The following is a 14,810-nucleotide window of genomic DNA, read 5'->3' as shown; positions in this document are numbered from 1 at the left end:
ACACAAAGCTAATAACCTGAATTAACGGATTGTAATTCCGTTAATGGAGGTTGTTTGCCTTTCAATCCAGTGCACTTTAGGGCATGAAGCCGGCGACTTACCGACAAGCTTCAATCTGGTGGACGAGGTGGAGGTCGACAACAGGAAGGGGAGATGTTCCATTCAGAGAGAATTTTCCTAGAAGTAGAACAATCTTGAAGGAAACCAAGCTTAAGGATTGCAGTGATGGTAGAGTAGACTCGAGCTAGCACTGACCTCTGAGAAGATCTCTTGATGTTGAAGATCCTTTGATTCCTTTCCTCCAGAGTGTGATAAACTAATGCAGAAAAACATACCTTCCTTAACAGGTTAGGAACTGATTTTGCTTTCCATTTTTCACTGATACATTGAATGAGTTGCTCCCAGTTTGTGATTGGTGTGTAGAATTGGCGTTTGTACTTGATAAATAGCCACAATGGAGAGGTAAAACAACATTTGAAGAAGATGTGGTCGTGTGATTCAGGATGTGTTTGACATAAAGGGCAGATATTGAGATAATTTTTCATTGATTTGCTATCCAGAGTTGGCAATCTGGACTGCACTGCCAACCAAAGATTCAGCTTCATTCTAGGGATAATTGGTGAGCACCACACTAAGTTGTGCCAATCAACCTTAGGGAAATGACCTGCAAGGAAAGCAGCTGTGTGGCCCAGGCTGAAAATTCCTGTAGGAGATGCAGTCCATCTCTTCTTGTCCCTTCTTGATTTTACTGGAGGCTGCAATTGCAGTAACTCAGGAATAGAACATGTGATGAGTGGTGGGAAAGATCAAGAGGAGTCAACAATGAAATTGTCAACTGTAGTAGCTTGATTGATGCCAGCCTGTGTGAGAATTGAGGATGGGAATCTAGTGCATATTGGCCCTCCTGGAGCCCAATTATTTAGCCAAAATGATGTGTCTATACCATTGCCAATGGAATGCCTTAAGAGAAGTATAGCTGGATGTCTAAGCTGTAGTATTTTCCTCCAATTCTAGGAGCAAGATTATGGAATGTTAAGCTCCCACAGGTTCTTTGACTTGATTAGATAGTTGTTGCACCATTTAATCTATAGCCTATCATTGCTATCAGTTTGTAGTTCCCAAATGAATCTCATGATCCCTGCCTTATTTGACAATTCCAAATTAGGAATCCCAAGCCCTCCAACTTCTTTTGGCTTGCAAACTTTCTCTCAACATACTTTGGCCCTTGTAGATCTCATTTCAGCACCAGACCAGAGAAAAGATCTAAAAATCTTATTAAGCTCATTAATCACTGCTTTAAGGAGGATGAAAATGCTAGACCAGTAAATCTGTATAGAGACAAGAACAACCTTGATTATTTGAAGCCTGCCTGCACAAGAGAGTGACCTAGAAGACCAATGAGATATTCTTTTGGTAATCTTCTCAATTAGTAGGCTGCAATGAGAAGACTTGAGATTGGTGGAGATCAAAGGTACTCCAAGGTATTTGATTGGTAGATAGCCTACTTCAATTCCCAGTAAAGAAGTAATTGAGTGCTGAGTGAGTTGATCAGCTCCTGAGAAGAAAATAATGCTTTTGGAAGTGTTGATGTTTAAACCAGACATTGTGTTGAAGTAGTCCATAGCTGATTTAATCACCGAAACTGAGGTAACATCCCCATGGCAAAAGAGGAGGAGGTTATCTGCATAAGATAAGTGGGTGATCTTCAAGTCCTTGTATCTCGAGTGATACCTGAAATCTATCTCCCTGTTCACAAAATTGTTGATGATCTCCATATTAAGTATCATATTAACTAATAATGGGTAGGTAAGTTCTTGATATCTCTCTTTTAAACAACATTCTTAACTTAAATAGTGCATGTGTTGTGGGACCGATACACTCTAAAAAAAAAAACTTAAATTAAATTATTTATTTAGGTTTTAACAAATAGGCCTTAAATTTATCAAAAATTCGTAATTTAATGATACTTCAACGTCTTTTAAGACTTCATCATTTTTTAAAATAAAAAGTCGAGATTTACGTCTTTATAATCACAAAGTAATTAAAGATTTTTAAATTAATTTATTACGATGGTAAATATTTTATAAATGTTTAGGAAAACAACCTTGAAATTATTTGAATAATAATACAAAACAAGTTAGATGTGATATCTGATAGTGATTCAATTGAACCCAACAACTTTTTCGTGCAACAGTGGGGTAATACCTAAAATAATTGCCGAAAAAAGCTAAAATAATTGTCACTTTGGACACTTTTTTTGTTACGTCCCTTTTTATCACATGGCATTTGATAGCAATACCGTTCCCCTCGTGATATTAGAGATTGCATTTAGCTAAAAATCAAAATTCATAAAAAAAAAAAAGAAAAAAAAAAAAAGGTAAGAAAAGAAAAAAAGATATTTTTTTGTTAAAAGAAGCCTCTATCAATGGATTGATTTGGAATTTTCCCAAAACAAACATAAATAAAATAAAAATGATTTACAATTAATATATTTTGTTTCAAAATAAAAAATAAAAAAAAATATGCAAATTGTGTAATAATGACTTCACGAATACGTCAAGAAGAAAACTAGTAAATTCCCCGCGTGATGGAAAAGTTAAAATGTCGGATCAAACGGTCAATGAACCAAATTTCCAAGCTTCCTAAGTTAAGGCATTTGAATCTTTTCCAAGGCCACATAATTTCTAAGTAATTTCGTGGAATACTGTTAGAATGTTGTTTTCTTTGGAATGAAAAGGTCAATGAATCAAATTTCAAAAAGCTTCCAGAATTAATAAAGGAGTTTGAACCCTTCATCAGCCATAGATTTCTAACGGTGTGGATGACACATCTTTATTTCCACATTATTTTAATCTCTCTTTAAACTAACATAAGACTTTCCATGTTCATACCTCATCGCTGCTTTTTAATTTGTTGCAATTTTTAAATAAATAAAATTCTTTTGTGATAGTATCTGACAATGCATGTGTTACTTTAAAAAAAAAAAGGATTGTAACGTGATTATTTTGATGGATTGTGTTGTATTTTTTGATTTATTTTGTATGATGAGAATGGAGATTTAAGTATTTTATTTGTAGAGAAAGTCATTTCCTTGTTGTTATCATAATGTTGCGTTTGGGAACAGTATTTTGAATTTGAGATTAGAGAAATTTTAATTAATTTTTTTTCAATTCTAAATCTACTACCTGATTCGGTGCTTCCAAATATAGTATAAGGATATTATTCAAAATCTAAAGGGACTATATGATTTAATTCTGGCTAAATTTTCTTATTTAATTAATTACAATATTCTTGATTTCTATGTATTAATTAATTTATTGAAACCCAACACTTTTTCTATATAGATTCAACCATAGCTTCACAAAATTTTGAATTATAATAAGTAAATAAATAAATAAATTTCAGTATTATTCAATTTATACAGCTGTGTGCCAGTTGACAACAACCTAAGAAAAATTAAAATCACATTATGCATTTAAAGACTCCGGCTCTGTCGACAACTGGATTCGGAATTGCAATTATATATGCCCCGAAAACTTATGTATATGTTCAAAATTTAAAAATTTTAGAAAATAAAATTTCTCTAGCACCCAAAAATGAATTTCTAAAAAGAATAAAAGATACCAAACTTTTGGTTGGTTAACTGGGTTTGGTTCAGATTCTTATATGAATCAATCACAAATACACGTGCCACTGGTATTCTGGGGTCTGCACATATACACCCTAACTTCAATATATATATATATTTTTGTTTTTTGCATTTATTGTATAATTTGATTGTCAAAAAAATATTGATATTACAATAAAACTCCATGCCCACTTGTCATCTACAAAATATTTTTGGAAGGAATTCAATAAGACAATTTATAGCTTATACACCACTTGTGTATGCGTTTAGTCGTAATGTTGCATCATGGCTCATCTAATAATTTCTCATCAAAGAAGGATTTTTGAGAAGGAATCCAACGAGACCATCAATGTATGACAAGCAAATCATAGCTTTTCTCCGCGATACCTTACGAATTACAATCTCTATTAATGAACATTCTTAGAATTGAGACTAGGATGTTCAGGTATCATTAGGTCCATTTCGGTGAACACCAATATATCCCACTCGAATCCTCAAGCCTATATTCTCCTCAAGAACTTGAATTCTTTTTTAATTGTAGAAGTTGTGATGATACAAACCTCAAAAGACAGTGAAATTGGAAGCATTTGATATAGAAGTTAAAGTAGTTTGACTTTTTGGTGGTTATGTTGGGAGGCTGATGGACTCTGATGAGCTTCAGAGTCACCAAATTCATTGTCTTCGTCAATTTCATTTTCCAAGGGTTGAAAACTTGAAACATGATGTGTAAAGCAGTTTTCGGATTTTTCACAAATACACACACACATATAACATATACATATATATAATGATGATGATGATGATAAAGTATGCTTTCTCACACACCAGAAAAATTCTGACAAAGAATGCATTACATTGCTTAAACAATTTCAAAAACATATTAACAATTTCCAGTCGTGTTGTTAAATACAGTAATAATAATAATAATGAATCAACAGTTTGTTCCTTTACAATGATTTGTACACATTTAAGAATGTCAGAGTGCTTCTATGAACTAATTCTGCATCAATAGGAAGAGGTAATGAGAGCTTGAAGCTATAGCCAGTCAAGACATCAAAATCAAAAGCAGAACTGAAGCACAAGTCGTGAGAAGCAACGAGTAGCATGACCCAAACCAGCCTCGCAGACCAATATCCTGTAGAATCAAAATGTTAGAAAATAGAAACATTAATAATATAAGCGGAAACACAAGAACACGGATTTGATTTCCGTGACACTGCCAGAAATGTAAGCACTTCTAAGCTATTTCGTTATCGCTGTAATCCTCAATCCTTAAAATGATCATTTGCTTTGAGGTTACTACTAGACAGCATGCTACTACAAATTTCTACAAAGAAATGTAAGCACTGCTAAGCTATTTCGTTATCGTAGTAATTTCTACAAAGAAGTTGTCAAATGCATACATGGCATAACTTTTGGAGAAAACTTATCTCCACTTGATCACCAAGAAAGTGAGAGAAAACAGAGAAGCTAAGAAACAACAATTTATTGATTCACATATGTAACTTTTGAAATGTTTAAATTACAAGTGAGCATTGATGAAATTATGGATGTTTTCATTTTGTATGTGCTTCTAGAAACATTTGTCCTGTGGGGGAACAATTAAACATGAAACCACAGAACTATTTTCAGGATCAATTCTGAAATTTATGCCTAGTTGCATATATTCAATCAGCAGAGTTGGGTTGCTCAGATATCCCAAGAGACACAAGTTCAAGGGCTAAGAACATGACATGCTTTCAATGAAATGGCAAAGACATATTCTTGTGGCGAATCACAATTTCACAAAACCAAAAAATTTTAAAAAATAAAACAAAATCAGAGGCATTAGGGGGAACTCATACCTTTGAGGAGAGACGAGATGATGCTGCGGAGGAAGGTACAAGTCCAGTAAACCCAATATCATATGCAATGCTCCCATCAGCTTTAAACAGTCCAAAATTTCTCTCAGAGAGCGGCCCGAACTTCTTGTTCTCATTAAACAAGGCAAAAATATATGCCTTAATAACTTTTTTAGGTCTGTAGGGGGTCCCCTTCTTTTTTGCTAACAGCTTTTTCAGATTATAATTGTAAGTCTTCGCATTTTTTAGTGAAGCCCCTGCATCAGTTTCATCCCCATTAGAAGCCCAACCAGTTTCTGAAACAATGACATCCATCTTCCCAAAACCAACTTTCTCCAAAGCAAAATAAGCAGCATCAATTTGAGCCATAAACATGTTGTCGTAATGCAATTTAGTTTTGGCATCATAAATCCCAGAATTCTTTTGGAAAAGGGCATACTTAATGTCAATATGTTCAGGATCACTCTTATAGGCAAGGAATGGGTAAGCATTGATATAGAAAGGAGAACCAATCTGCGAAAAGAATTGCAGAAGTGGTTTCATGTATGGAAGAATATTATCCCTAAAAACACATGCAGATGGAGGGAAGGAATGATCGAATACAGCCTCAGAATGGGGGGTTGAGACCTTAACTACTTTAGTTAGGCCGAGTCGGTCAAGGGCATTGTAAACATTTTTTGTAGCACTCAGCAAAGCCTCCCAGACATCTGGACTAACAACCCCCAGAATCTCATTCCCCATTGAAATCCCAGTAATTTTTGTTTGGGGGAGGAATGGCTCCACATTTTCTTTCACCCAATCCATGGCACGAGCCTCGTTCACGCTCATCTCTATCAGTAACTCATTTGGCACACACACCATTATTTCGATGCCAGAACCATTGAAAGCCGTGAGGACTTCATGATCAGCATCATAAATTCTGATATTCTTAATCTTTGCTGCCTTCAGCAGTGTCGCTACACTTTCAGGTCGAGGGAGGTTGTCTGCAACCCTGCCATAATTCACTCCATATGTTCCCGTGAATCCCCGCACCGTTAAAACTGCCAAACAAGGAGGTACAATAATGAATAATCCATCACACAGATTCACCAATATAGTACAATTAAAGGCAAATTATGTTTTGACATGCCACTAAGCTTTGCCTTTCCCCATTTTCTTGGGGAAACTACTGATTTGATCATAAACATGACAACTCTTGTATATGGTGTATTAATTCACTCAAATTTTCAAAAATTCAATGGAGGACAAGTACACAAACTCACTAATAAATTGAAGGACATAAATATTTTAATTACAATCTCTTTTTAATTGGCTCAATGCACTCATAAATATAAGAGATTCAATCATGCCTATTCAAACAGCCAACTTTAGACTCCAATTGAAAGCAAAGTTGTTTTTCATTTGAGATTTGGATACAATTAAATACAAGTATGTGTCTGCCCTTACTAATTATCTTGCACTTCAATTTTCATATTAATACAACCTTCCCATTTAGGAAAAACAAAATTACAAGTATGCCTTGCATTCAGCTAAAAATCATAGCACTAGCAGTCGGAATACAACATATAGTGAACTGAATTTAACAAAAGATCAATGTTCTAAATGAATCAAACCCGGTCCAACTCAAAAACAAACATTAATTGCAGAGAATATGATTTCTCATCTATTCATCAAGGTCCAAGAATACCCAATAACATGATGAATTAAAGCCACTTTTTATGTCAACTAAATTCTATCATCTATCTGCAGAAAAATTCAACAACTAAATTCTATCATCTATCAGAAAAATTCAACAAGATTTTACCTTATTCAATCAAATTCCACATAGACATGCTACAAGAATATATTGCATAGTTAAATAAATAAAAAAATCATTGTTAACATTGAAAGTAGAGACAAAAAGGTGCATACCATTGGGAAAGATGATGAAGAAAAGGAAAAGGAACCTGAGGAAGAAAGAAGAGAACCCCATTGATTTGAGAGGAGAATCAAATGCAAAAGACCATTCCATTTTAAGAAATGATGTGGGTAGAATGTGGTAATTTGTACCATTTCAAAGAAGGTAGCGTCGATTGAGACAAAACCAACAGTGGTTTCTGGGATGCAATGCTTCTTCTCAAGGCATGCCATAGACCAAACATAGAGAGATTCCAAAACCTCAGTCCAAAGTTGGAATGAAATTTGTTTTGGTGGGTGGTTCTGGTTTCGAATAGATTCCACCCTTTTCACTATTATCTCTGCCTCTCAAACTACCACCTTTTTGGGTTTCATTATTGGTACCGTGAAGACTCTCACTCTAGCTCTTGCTTTCTCTAAAAGGGTTTATTTAAAAGGAGAGAGGATTCTATTTGGACCGAATTGATGACCCAAAGAGGATACCTGATTTGAATGCCTTAAAACGTATCATTTACATCGTATCAAATAAGTCAAGTCTCTTGCTAATATATTTAAAGTAATGGGTGTTGTAGAGACTCCCAAGAGAATCCATCGCCTCACGTTATTGGTTTGCTGGTTCAAGAAATATACACTATTTAGAAAGACTGTAGCAATATTACCATCCAATAATTAATTCGATATCATATTAGCATTCCAATAATTAATTCTGTATCATACCAAGTACAAAATTTTACTTCATGTAACCTCTCCCAAGTGTTTATCTTAATTAGGAAAACAAACAAAGGAAAGAGGATTTGAACACAAATACACCTGTTCGATGTAAAACTAATTGTCGAAACATTTGTGACTTATTTGAACCGTCAGGGAGCCAAACGGGTATGCTGACCGATTTTTTTTTACTATCCCGAAGTATATATTTTTTATCCAATAATAATTTTCTTGACTATGATGTATGTCGTTTTTCGGCAAAATATCATCGTTTAAGGCTCAAAACAGGGGTTTTCTATTCTATAGGAAGACTATACCATTGTTTAAGATTTCAAAACGGAATTTTTTGGCTTATAAAAAGCTTGTCGAATATTTGGGAATTTTTTTGTTCGTTGTCTAAACGAACTTGAATTGCACTCATATTTTATATATTTAGTAGTTTTATTTGATTATGTTTCCTTCTCTAATTTTCCAAATTTTTTGTAGAAACTTTATTTTAGACTTATTTTTGAGTATTAGTATTGCAGTTAGTTTCTTTATAAATTAGAGTTTTCAATGCAAAGATTAAATCATTCAATTAATTATCAATATAATTATCAGATTTTTTCTGAATTTATCTCTTATTTTGTGAATTCAAAATACTATACTTTGTGAATTCAAAACAACTCGTTCTTTGAGTTAGACTCTACCAACTAGGACACCGAATAATGCTCCAATTGTTAATTGTCATATCAATCGGTTTTTACTACCAATTGTCAAATTTATCATTTTCCTTAATTATGCTTGGAAGAGGGAAACTCTATCTATCAACACCTAAATTATCATGCAAGCTTGCTAACATATGTTTTTGTCTTCAGAAAATAATATTCAGACCTGTTTGTCAATGTAAAAGAATTAAGAACATTACTTTAAATTATTTTTTTCCATATCTTATTGTCTCTAATTAATAAGAAAGGATTGGTTGTACAATGTATAATATTAACTCACAAAGAATGTCCTAATTATTAAATTTATTAATAACTAGAAACAATGGCACAAACCAGAAGAATAAAAAGGGTCAAAATTGAGAAAAAAAAAAAAAAATGCACGTTTTCAAATTGCAAAAATAAAAAAAAAAAACTCATCTTAGTAATTGTGACGAAAAGGTGACAAAAGCACTTCTATGGGCTTTTATTTTTTTTATTTTTAAACACCCCCGCGCTAAATAAGTGTGTAAATAAAAACTTAGCAAGTGGCCCATTAGGTTACGCCCAACAAAGACACAGACTTATCAAAAGTGACCAAAACGAACTTCTGGCCCAAACGAAGCTCAGATGTGAAAGTTAGCTACTAACAATCACCATAGCAATTTGTTTACACACCTATGCCTCTACTAAGGCTCCAACGCTCAACCTTCTCTTTGGGAAGGAGGACTTGTACAAAATCGACAATGGAGCAATATTGGATCTTGCATTGCTTGGAATGATCACAGAACATTGACGTGCTTGTTGTTGTTGTAGAAGAAAATACGACCGTTACATTCTCACAAGTGACCCTCATATCCAACCGAATGTCGGGATAGTATGACCTCCAAAAAAAGACTCACAACATAATCTATGCTCACCGTAAAATTCAATACACCACTATTTTTTGACCAATCTCTTACCAAAATATTATTGCCGGCCACGAAAATGGAAGCCTCCTCTGGTGATCTTTGATCCTTCCCCAATTGATGTGAGACAGCAGTGGACGAGAGCTTAACCTCTTTGTAGAAAATTGAAGCTTTAATGACTTCTTTGTGAATAATTCTTACATCCTTGTTAGGGTTTCGAACGTCAAAACTAACATTCCAATTGATCATCCCATGAGTAGTAGTAGTATTTACGTTGAATTGATCAGGAGGAGTACGAGATACATTGATGGAGAGTGAGTGAAGATGAAATATTGGAGGGCGTGGTTCATAGTGCCAGTATAGATACATTATACTGATTGAAAGAATCGAGTAGATACAGTTCACAGCGACCATAAATTTAGTAAAAGTGTCGCACTTCGGTGGCTTGGGCGGCGCATCAAAGTGTTTAGGGGTGTGTTGGGGGCGATGGGTGGGGCATGTACAATCAAAGGGTGGTAAACTGAGGCCATATCAATTTTGGTCTCGGTGGCGGTGGCGGTGGCTCGGTTGGACTCTGCTTGATCAATATTGCTGACACTTTGATCTTCCATTGCTTGATAAAATCAATCTATCACAAAGAATGGAACACTTGGACAGAAGGTAATAATATTTGATATAACTTTTTAGAGAATAATATATGTAAATTAAGAAAATATATATAGACGTTTTATAGTAGACGTACAATAAAAGAAATAAAAGAATCAGTGATGGTCTCATCTTCATTCTTAATTGGTTGGGGAATTATTTCATTTTGTATCAATTCTAGTGAGAGTTATATGCTTCCCTCTTCCTAAGAATTAGTGATGGTCTCAATTACTTCTAAGAATGAATTTGTGACTTTTGATAATAAACGTTCATGAAAAGATTATGTTTAGGATTAAAAGGATGCAAAGTAGTAGAACATTCCTACTATAATTTGCATTTTTTCCCCCTCCATATTATGTTTTAGATTAAAAGAATGCAACATATATAACATTCCTACTAATGCTCAAGTCGTTCCGGATTATCTTAGAACATGTCAATACAAACAGGAAGGCTTTTGCCGCATTAACATTCAATACTAACAGCAACAACAATAAAAGTGAAAGTTATATAAAAATAAACGAGTAAACAAAAAACACAGAGCTATCTCACTCACCGTGGGGAGGATCTGTGAAATGAGCTCCGGAAAATGACTAAAACCAATTGGGCAGATTGGTTAGCAAAATGGCATCATCATTAACGCAAAGCATTTATAGAACTTTTTGAGTCCGAGAAGAGATTAGAAGCCGAAGCAATTAAGTTCTTCAACTTGCCACAACCAGAGACAAACAGAGCTTCTAATCCTTTTGGATATGGGAATAAAAAAATTGTACAAAATGGAGATGTGGGTTGGACTGATTATCTCCATAAACCTGGATTCATTTCCCAAAATCCCTCTCCATTCTATGTTACTATCCGCTTTTTCGACTTCGGTCTATATCTAAACAGCAGACTACACCATACATAAACAGAGCAATTGTTACTATTTTTTTTTCTTTCTTTTTTTAAAAAAACTTTATATGGACAATAGATGAAGAATTTAGGAATTTCTAAAAAAAAAAAAATACAAAATATTTTGTATAGGACCACCATGCCACACAGCTGATATGACCTCTCTTTCAAGGAAGTGATTGGAGTTGGCATTTGTGATTTGTGAGTTGTACGCAGCGGAATGATTGTGTTAAATAATATGGATAATTAACTTAGATGGGTGGTGAATAGGTTTTATTTGCTCATTTATCTAATTTTTACTTATTTTAATTTTACCGAAATAAAATTAAAATCAAACTCACAAAGCAAAAATAAAGTGCAAGTAATGTAAATAAAGTTTGAGAGATGACATTAAGATTTTTAACAGGAAAACTCCAATTGATAGAATAAATTAATTGTTGTGGGAAAAACCTCGTGGACTATGCAGTCCAGAGCAAATCGATCCACTTTGTTTGAAGCAAAGTACACTGAACTTTGACTCAGGCTCACACCCTATTGTTTTACCAAAAATCAAACACTGACAATCCCTGGCTTTGCGACTCCCCCGCCAACAACTCTTGACCTCAGGCTTACTCTTGATCTCTGTAGAAGAATTGTAGGTAGATCAAACAACACTCTACGACTAATAGGCTTGTGGCCTAGCGATATCAAGCCCCTACTTCCCAAAGGGAGGTCAAGGATTCGAACCTCAGTGGAGGCGTGTGTGTGTGTGAGTATCAATTAGGAAAAAAAAAATAACACTCCACGAATACTTTGACCCATTCAAAGTGTGATCGATTCACCCCTTTTCTTTAAGATCTGAATTTGATGAAGAATGAATGAATTCTACTTTTCGGAATTTCTAAATCTTCAATTATGCTCCTATTATGATGAGATAAAGAACAACACTCATAAATCACTCTTGTGTTTGTGTGTGTGCTCTCAAAAATAAAATCAGAAAAATCAAATTGATTTTCTGAATAAAATCTCACAAAGATAGCTCTCAATTAAATCAGAATTTTGTATGTAAAAAGCCATACTAACCTAAATGTAAATCAAGGTTTATATAAAATTTCAAAGACCTAGATATGTATAGGAAAAAGGTAATTTTCATACATGGGACTTTTGGAAGGAATTCTATATCAAATAGGAATCAAAACAGATCAGGAAACTAAAGTTACCTAAGCAGATCTGAAGTCTTAAACTTGTACTGGATTTTGGCTACCGGTTCAGGATGGGTAGAGAAAAATCCTCTTTATGAACAGAAGTTGGCTACCGGTTCCTAATGGACAGAACTGAAAAATCAAAAAGTTGAACCTGTTCCTTGATTTGGCTACCAGTTCGAAATAGGCAAAATGTAAACATTCGAAAAACTTCAAACTTCCAAAACTTCCTAAGTGTTCCCACACACTCACAAACCTTTTTAAAGCATTGTTTATATCATCCCGGAAGTGTATTAAAGTATAAACACTTGAACTTCTTTAAATCCACATCTGATCTTCAATCTTGAAAATTTTGAACCGAAAAATTATAACTTGATCGGACTTGTTTTGATAACGAAATTAGCCAATACAAAATATATATATTTTTCACAATCTCTCCAATATATATATATATATATATATATATATATATATATATCACAGCATTTTTGGCTATGTGTGAGAGGGTATTTAAAAAAGATTTTTTAAAAAATAAAACAATAAAAATATAAATTAAAACTTTGTAAAGAATTCTTAGCCAAATTTTTATTGGTTTTCTGGAAAATGGTTTCCCTGAAATGATTTCAGGTGCTCGAGAGGTGCTAATCATCTCTTCGTTCAATTTTTCTTGTTTCCCATCCAAAAGGATTAGAAGCCCTGTATTTCTCTCGGTTCGGCAAGTTAAAAAAAAATTGACAACTTCGCCATCTAATCTAGTCATGTACTTAATTACAACGTTCAACTTTCAGGTGAAAGAATTACATCGCTTGAATTCCTGATGCTTAAATTATTGCCATACAAAGAGTAAGACAACAATTTTGATGAAGAGCTTAAAAAAAAATTGAAAATTTTGACAATGAAATGTAATTCAAGATATAGTTTGTAAATGTTTGTGACAAAAACAAATGTTAATTTAGCACGGTGTATCTGGTTGTAAGGGTGAGAAAGAAGAGTATTATATATAAACCAACAACGATTCACGTTTGACAAGACACGAACACATTTCCTCTATGCGTGCAAACTGATCGTTTGACGAGATGCAAACACATTTCTTCCATGTAGACTGATCGTTGACGAGATGCAGACACGTTTTGTACATGCAGATTCACTTTTGACGAGATGCGGACACGTTTCTTCTATGCAGACTCGGTGTATGTGATTCTCTTACACGTTTGCTCCATGCAGACTCGATGTATATGATTCTCTGACACATTATCTCCGACTTCGTATATGTGATTTGACAAGTTAAGCAGACACGTTTATCCTCTCCTAACACATCATCTATACACGGTATGTGTGATTTTCTAACAAGTTTCACAATAAGCGAACATGTTTTGCCTTTCGTGACACGTGATCCATGCAGAATATATTCGATAGGTGTGATTATTTGATTTCGTCTCATAATATGTAATCCACGTTTCCTCTGGAGTGTGTGGGTGACAAGAAAATATATTCAATTTTTCATTCTTGTACATATTATGCATGCGCCATCATGCTGTTCTCACACGTGCCATTGTGTAGTTGTGACGTATCTGCACATGTTATGCACGAATATGTGATCGATGTACTGTGAGTAGATATTGGATGTGCCAAGCGTGCCATGTCATTAGTGTAGCCACCCAATGAAAATTCGTTATTTCAAAAAAAGTTGGTCCATCTAATTATAAAATTGTTGATAACAAGATAAATATGTTTCATTGGGTTAGCACACTTATGACATAGCGTGCACCCAATATCTACTCGTGCACTGGGCACACCAAATACATACTCCTCGTGATACTTGGTCATATCTTGAATTTGTATTCAATTATTCATTTGATATTAAGAGCATATTAATACTTACTTGAGCTTGAATTGCATGTCTAAAATGAGTAGAAATAATAATATTAATACTAATAATAACAATAGAAAAAGAAAGCTAGCATCAATAAGTTTTGTGACACGTTGCACAGAGTAAGCTTATTATAGATTTTTCCTTCACGTGTTACCACTCACACAAATAAGGTATGTATGTATGTGGAGGTATATATATTATTTAATTAAACAAGCTTCTGAAGGAAGTTTTGACCAAATTAATTGCTTATATGTATAAAGTATGATATATTAGCAAGGAAAGAAAAGAAGACAAGTTTGCTTGGCAACGAGTGGGTTTGGTGTGTTGCTGGATATGTGTGGGTTGGCTAGATATTGTTAGTATATGTTTATTATTATAAAGGAAAATAATAAAAATAATTGTTGCCAGCACAAGACTCACACACATAACACGTAGGCATATAGATTTACATAATACATATACCAAGTTTCTTATAGAAATTGGTTTTGAAGCTGTGTAAACATGTTACGACTTGTTGGGTTTACAAAATAAAAGAAAAAAATAGAGAGGCCCAGAAAGT

The 14,810-nt window shown here is 34.0% G+C and overlaps 1 protein-coding gene across 1 annotated transcript; it reads right to left on the bottom strand.

Moving 5' to 3' along the window:
• Positions 1 to 4,461: 4,461 nt before the first annotated feature.
• On the bottom strand, positions 4,462 to 7,820 carry LOC132286152 (glucan endo-1,3-beta-glucosidase 14-like). Its single transcript, XM_059788418.1, has 3 exons — positions 7,381 to 7,820; positions 5,473 to 6,509; positions 4,462 to 4,763 (listed from the first exon to the last, which is right to left on the bottom strand). The coding sequence occupies exons 1-3, from the start codon at positions 7,478 to 7,480 to the stop codon at positions 4,674 to 4,676; spliced, it is 1,227 nt and encodes a 408-aa protein (XP_059644401.1). The 5' UTR covers positions 7,481 to 7,820; the 3' UTR covers positions 4,462 to 4,673.
• Between the last annotated feature and the right edge of the window lie 6,990 nt (positions 7,821 to 14,810).

Source organism: Cornus florida, unplaced genomic scaffold, assembly GCF_030987335.1.
Source record: "Cornus florida cultivar Cherokee Brave unplaced genomic scaffold, ASM3098733v1 CherokeeBrave_3.0.0_Hap2_Chr11, whole genome shotgun sequence".
NCBI classification, from domain to species: domain Eukaryota; kingdom Viridiplantae; phylum Streptophyta; class Magnoliopsida; order Cornales; family Cornaceae; genus Cornus; species Cornus florida.
This window is presented reverse-complemented; position numbering and strand designations above follow the sequence as displayed.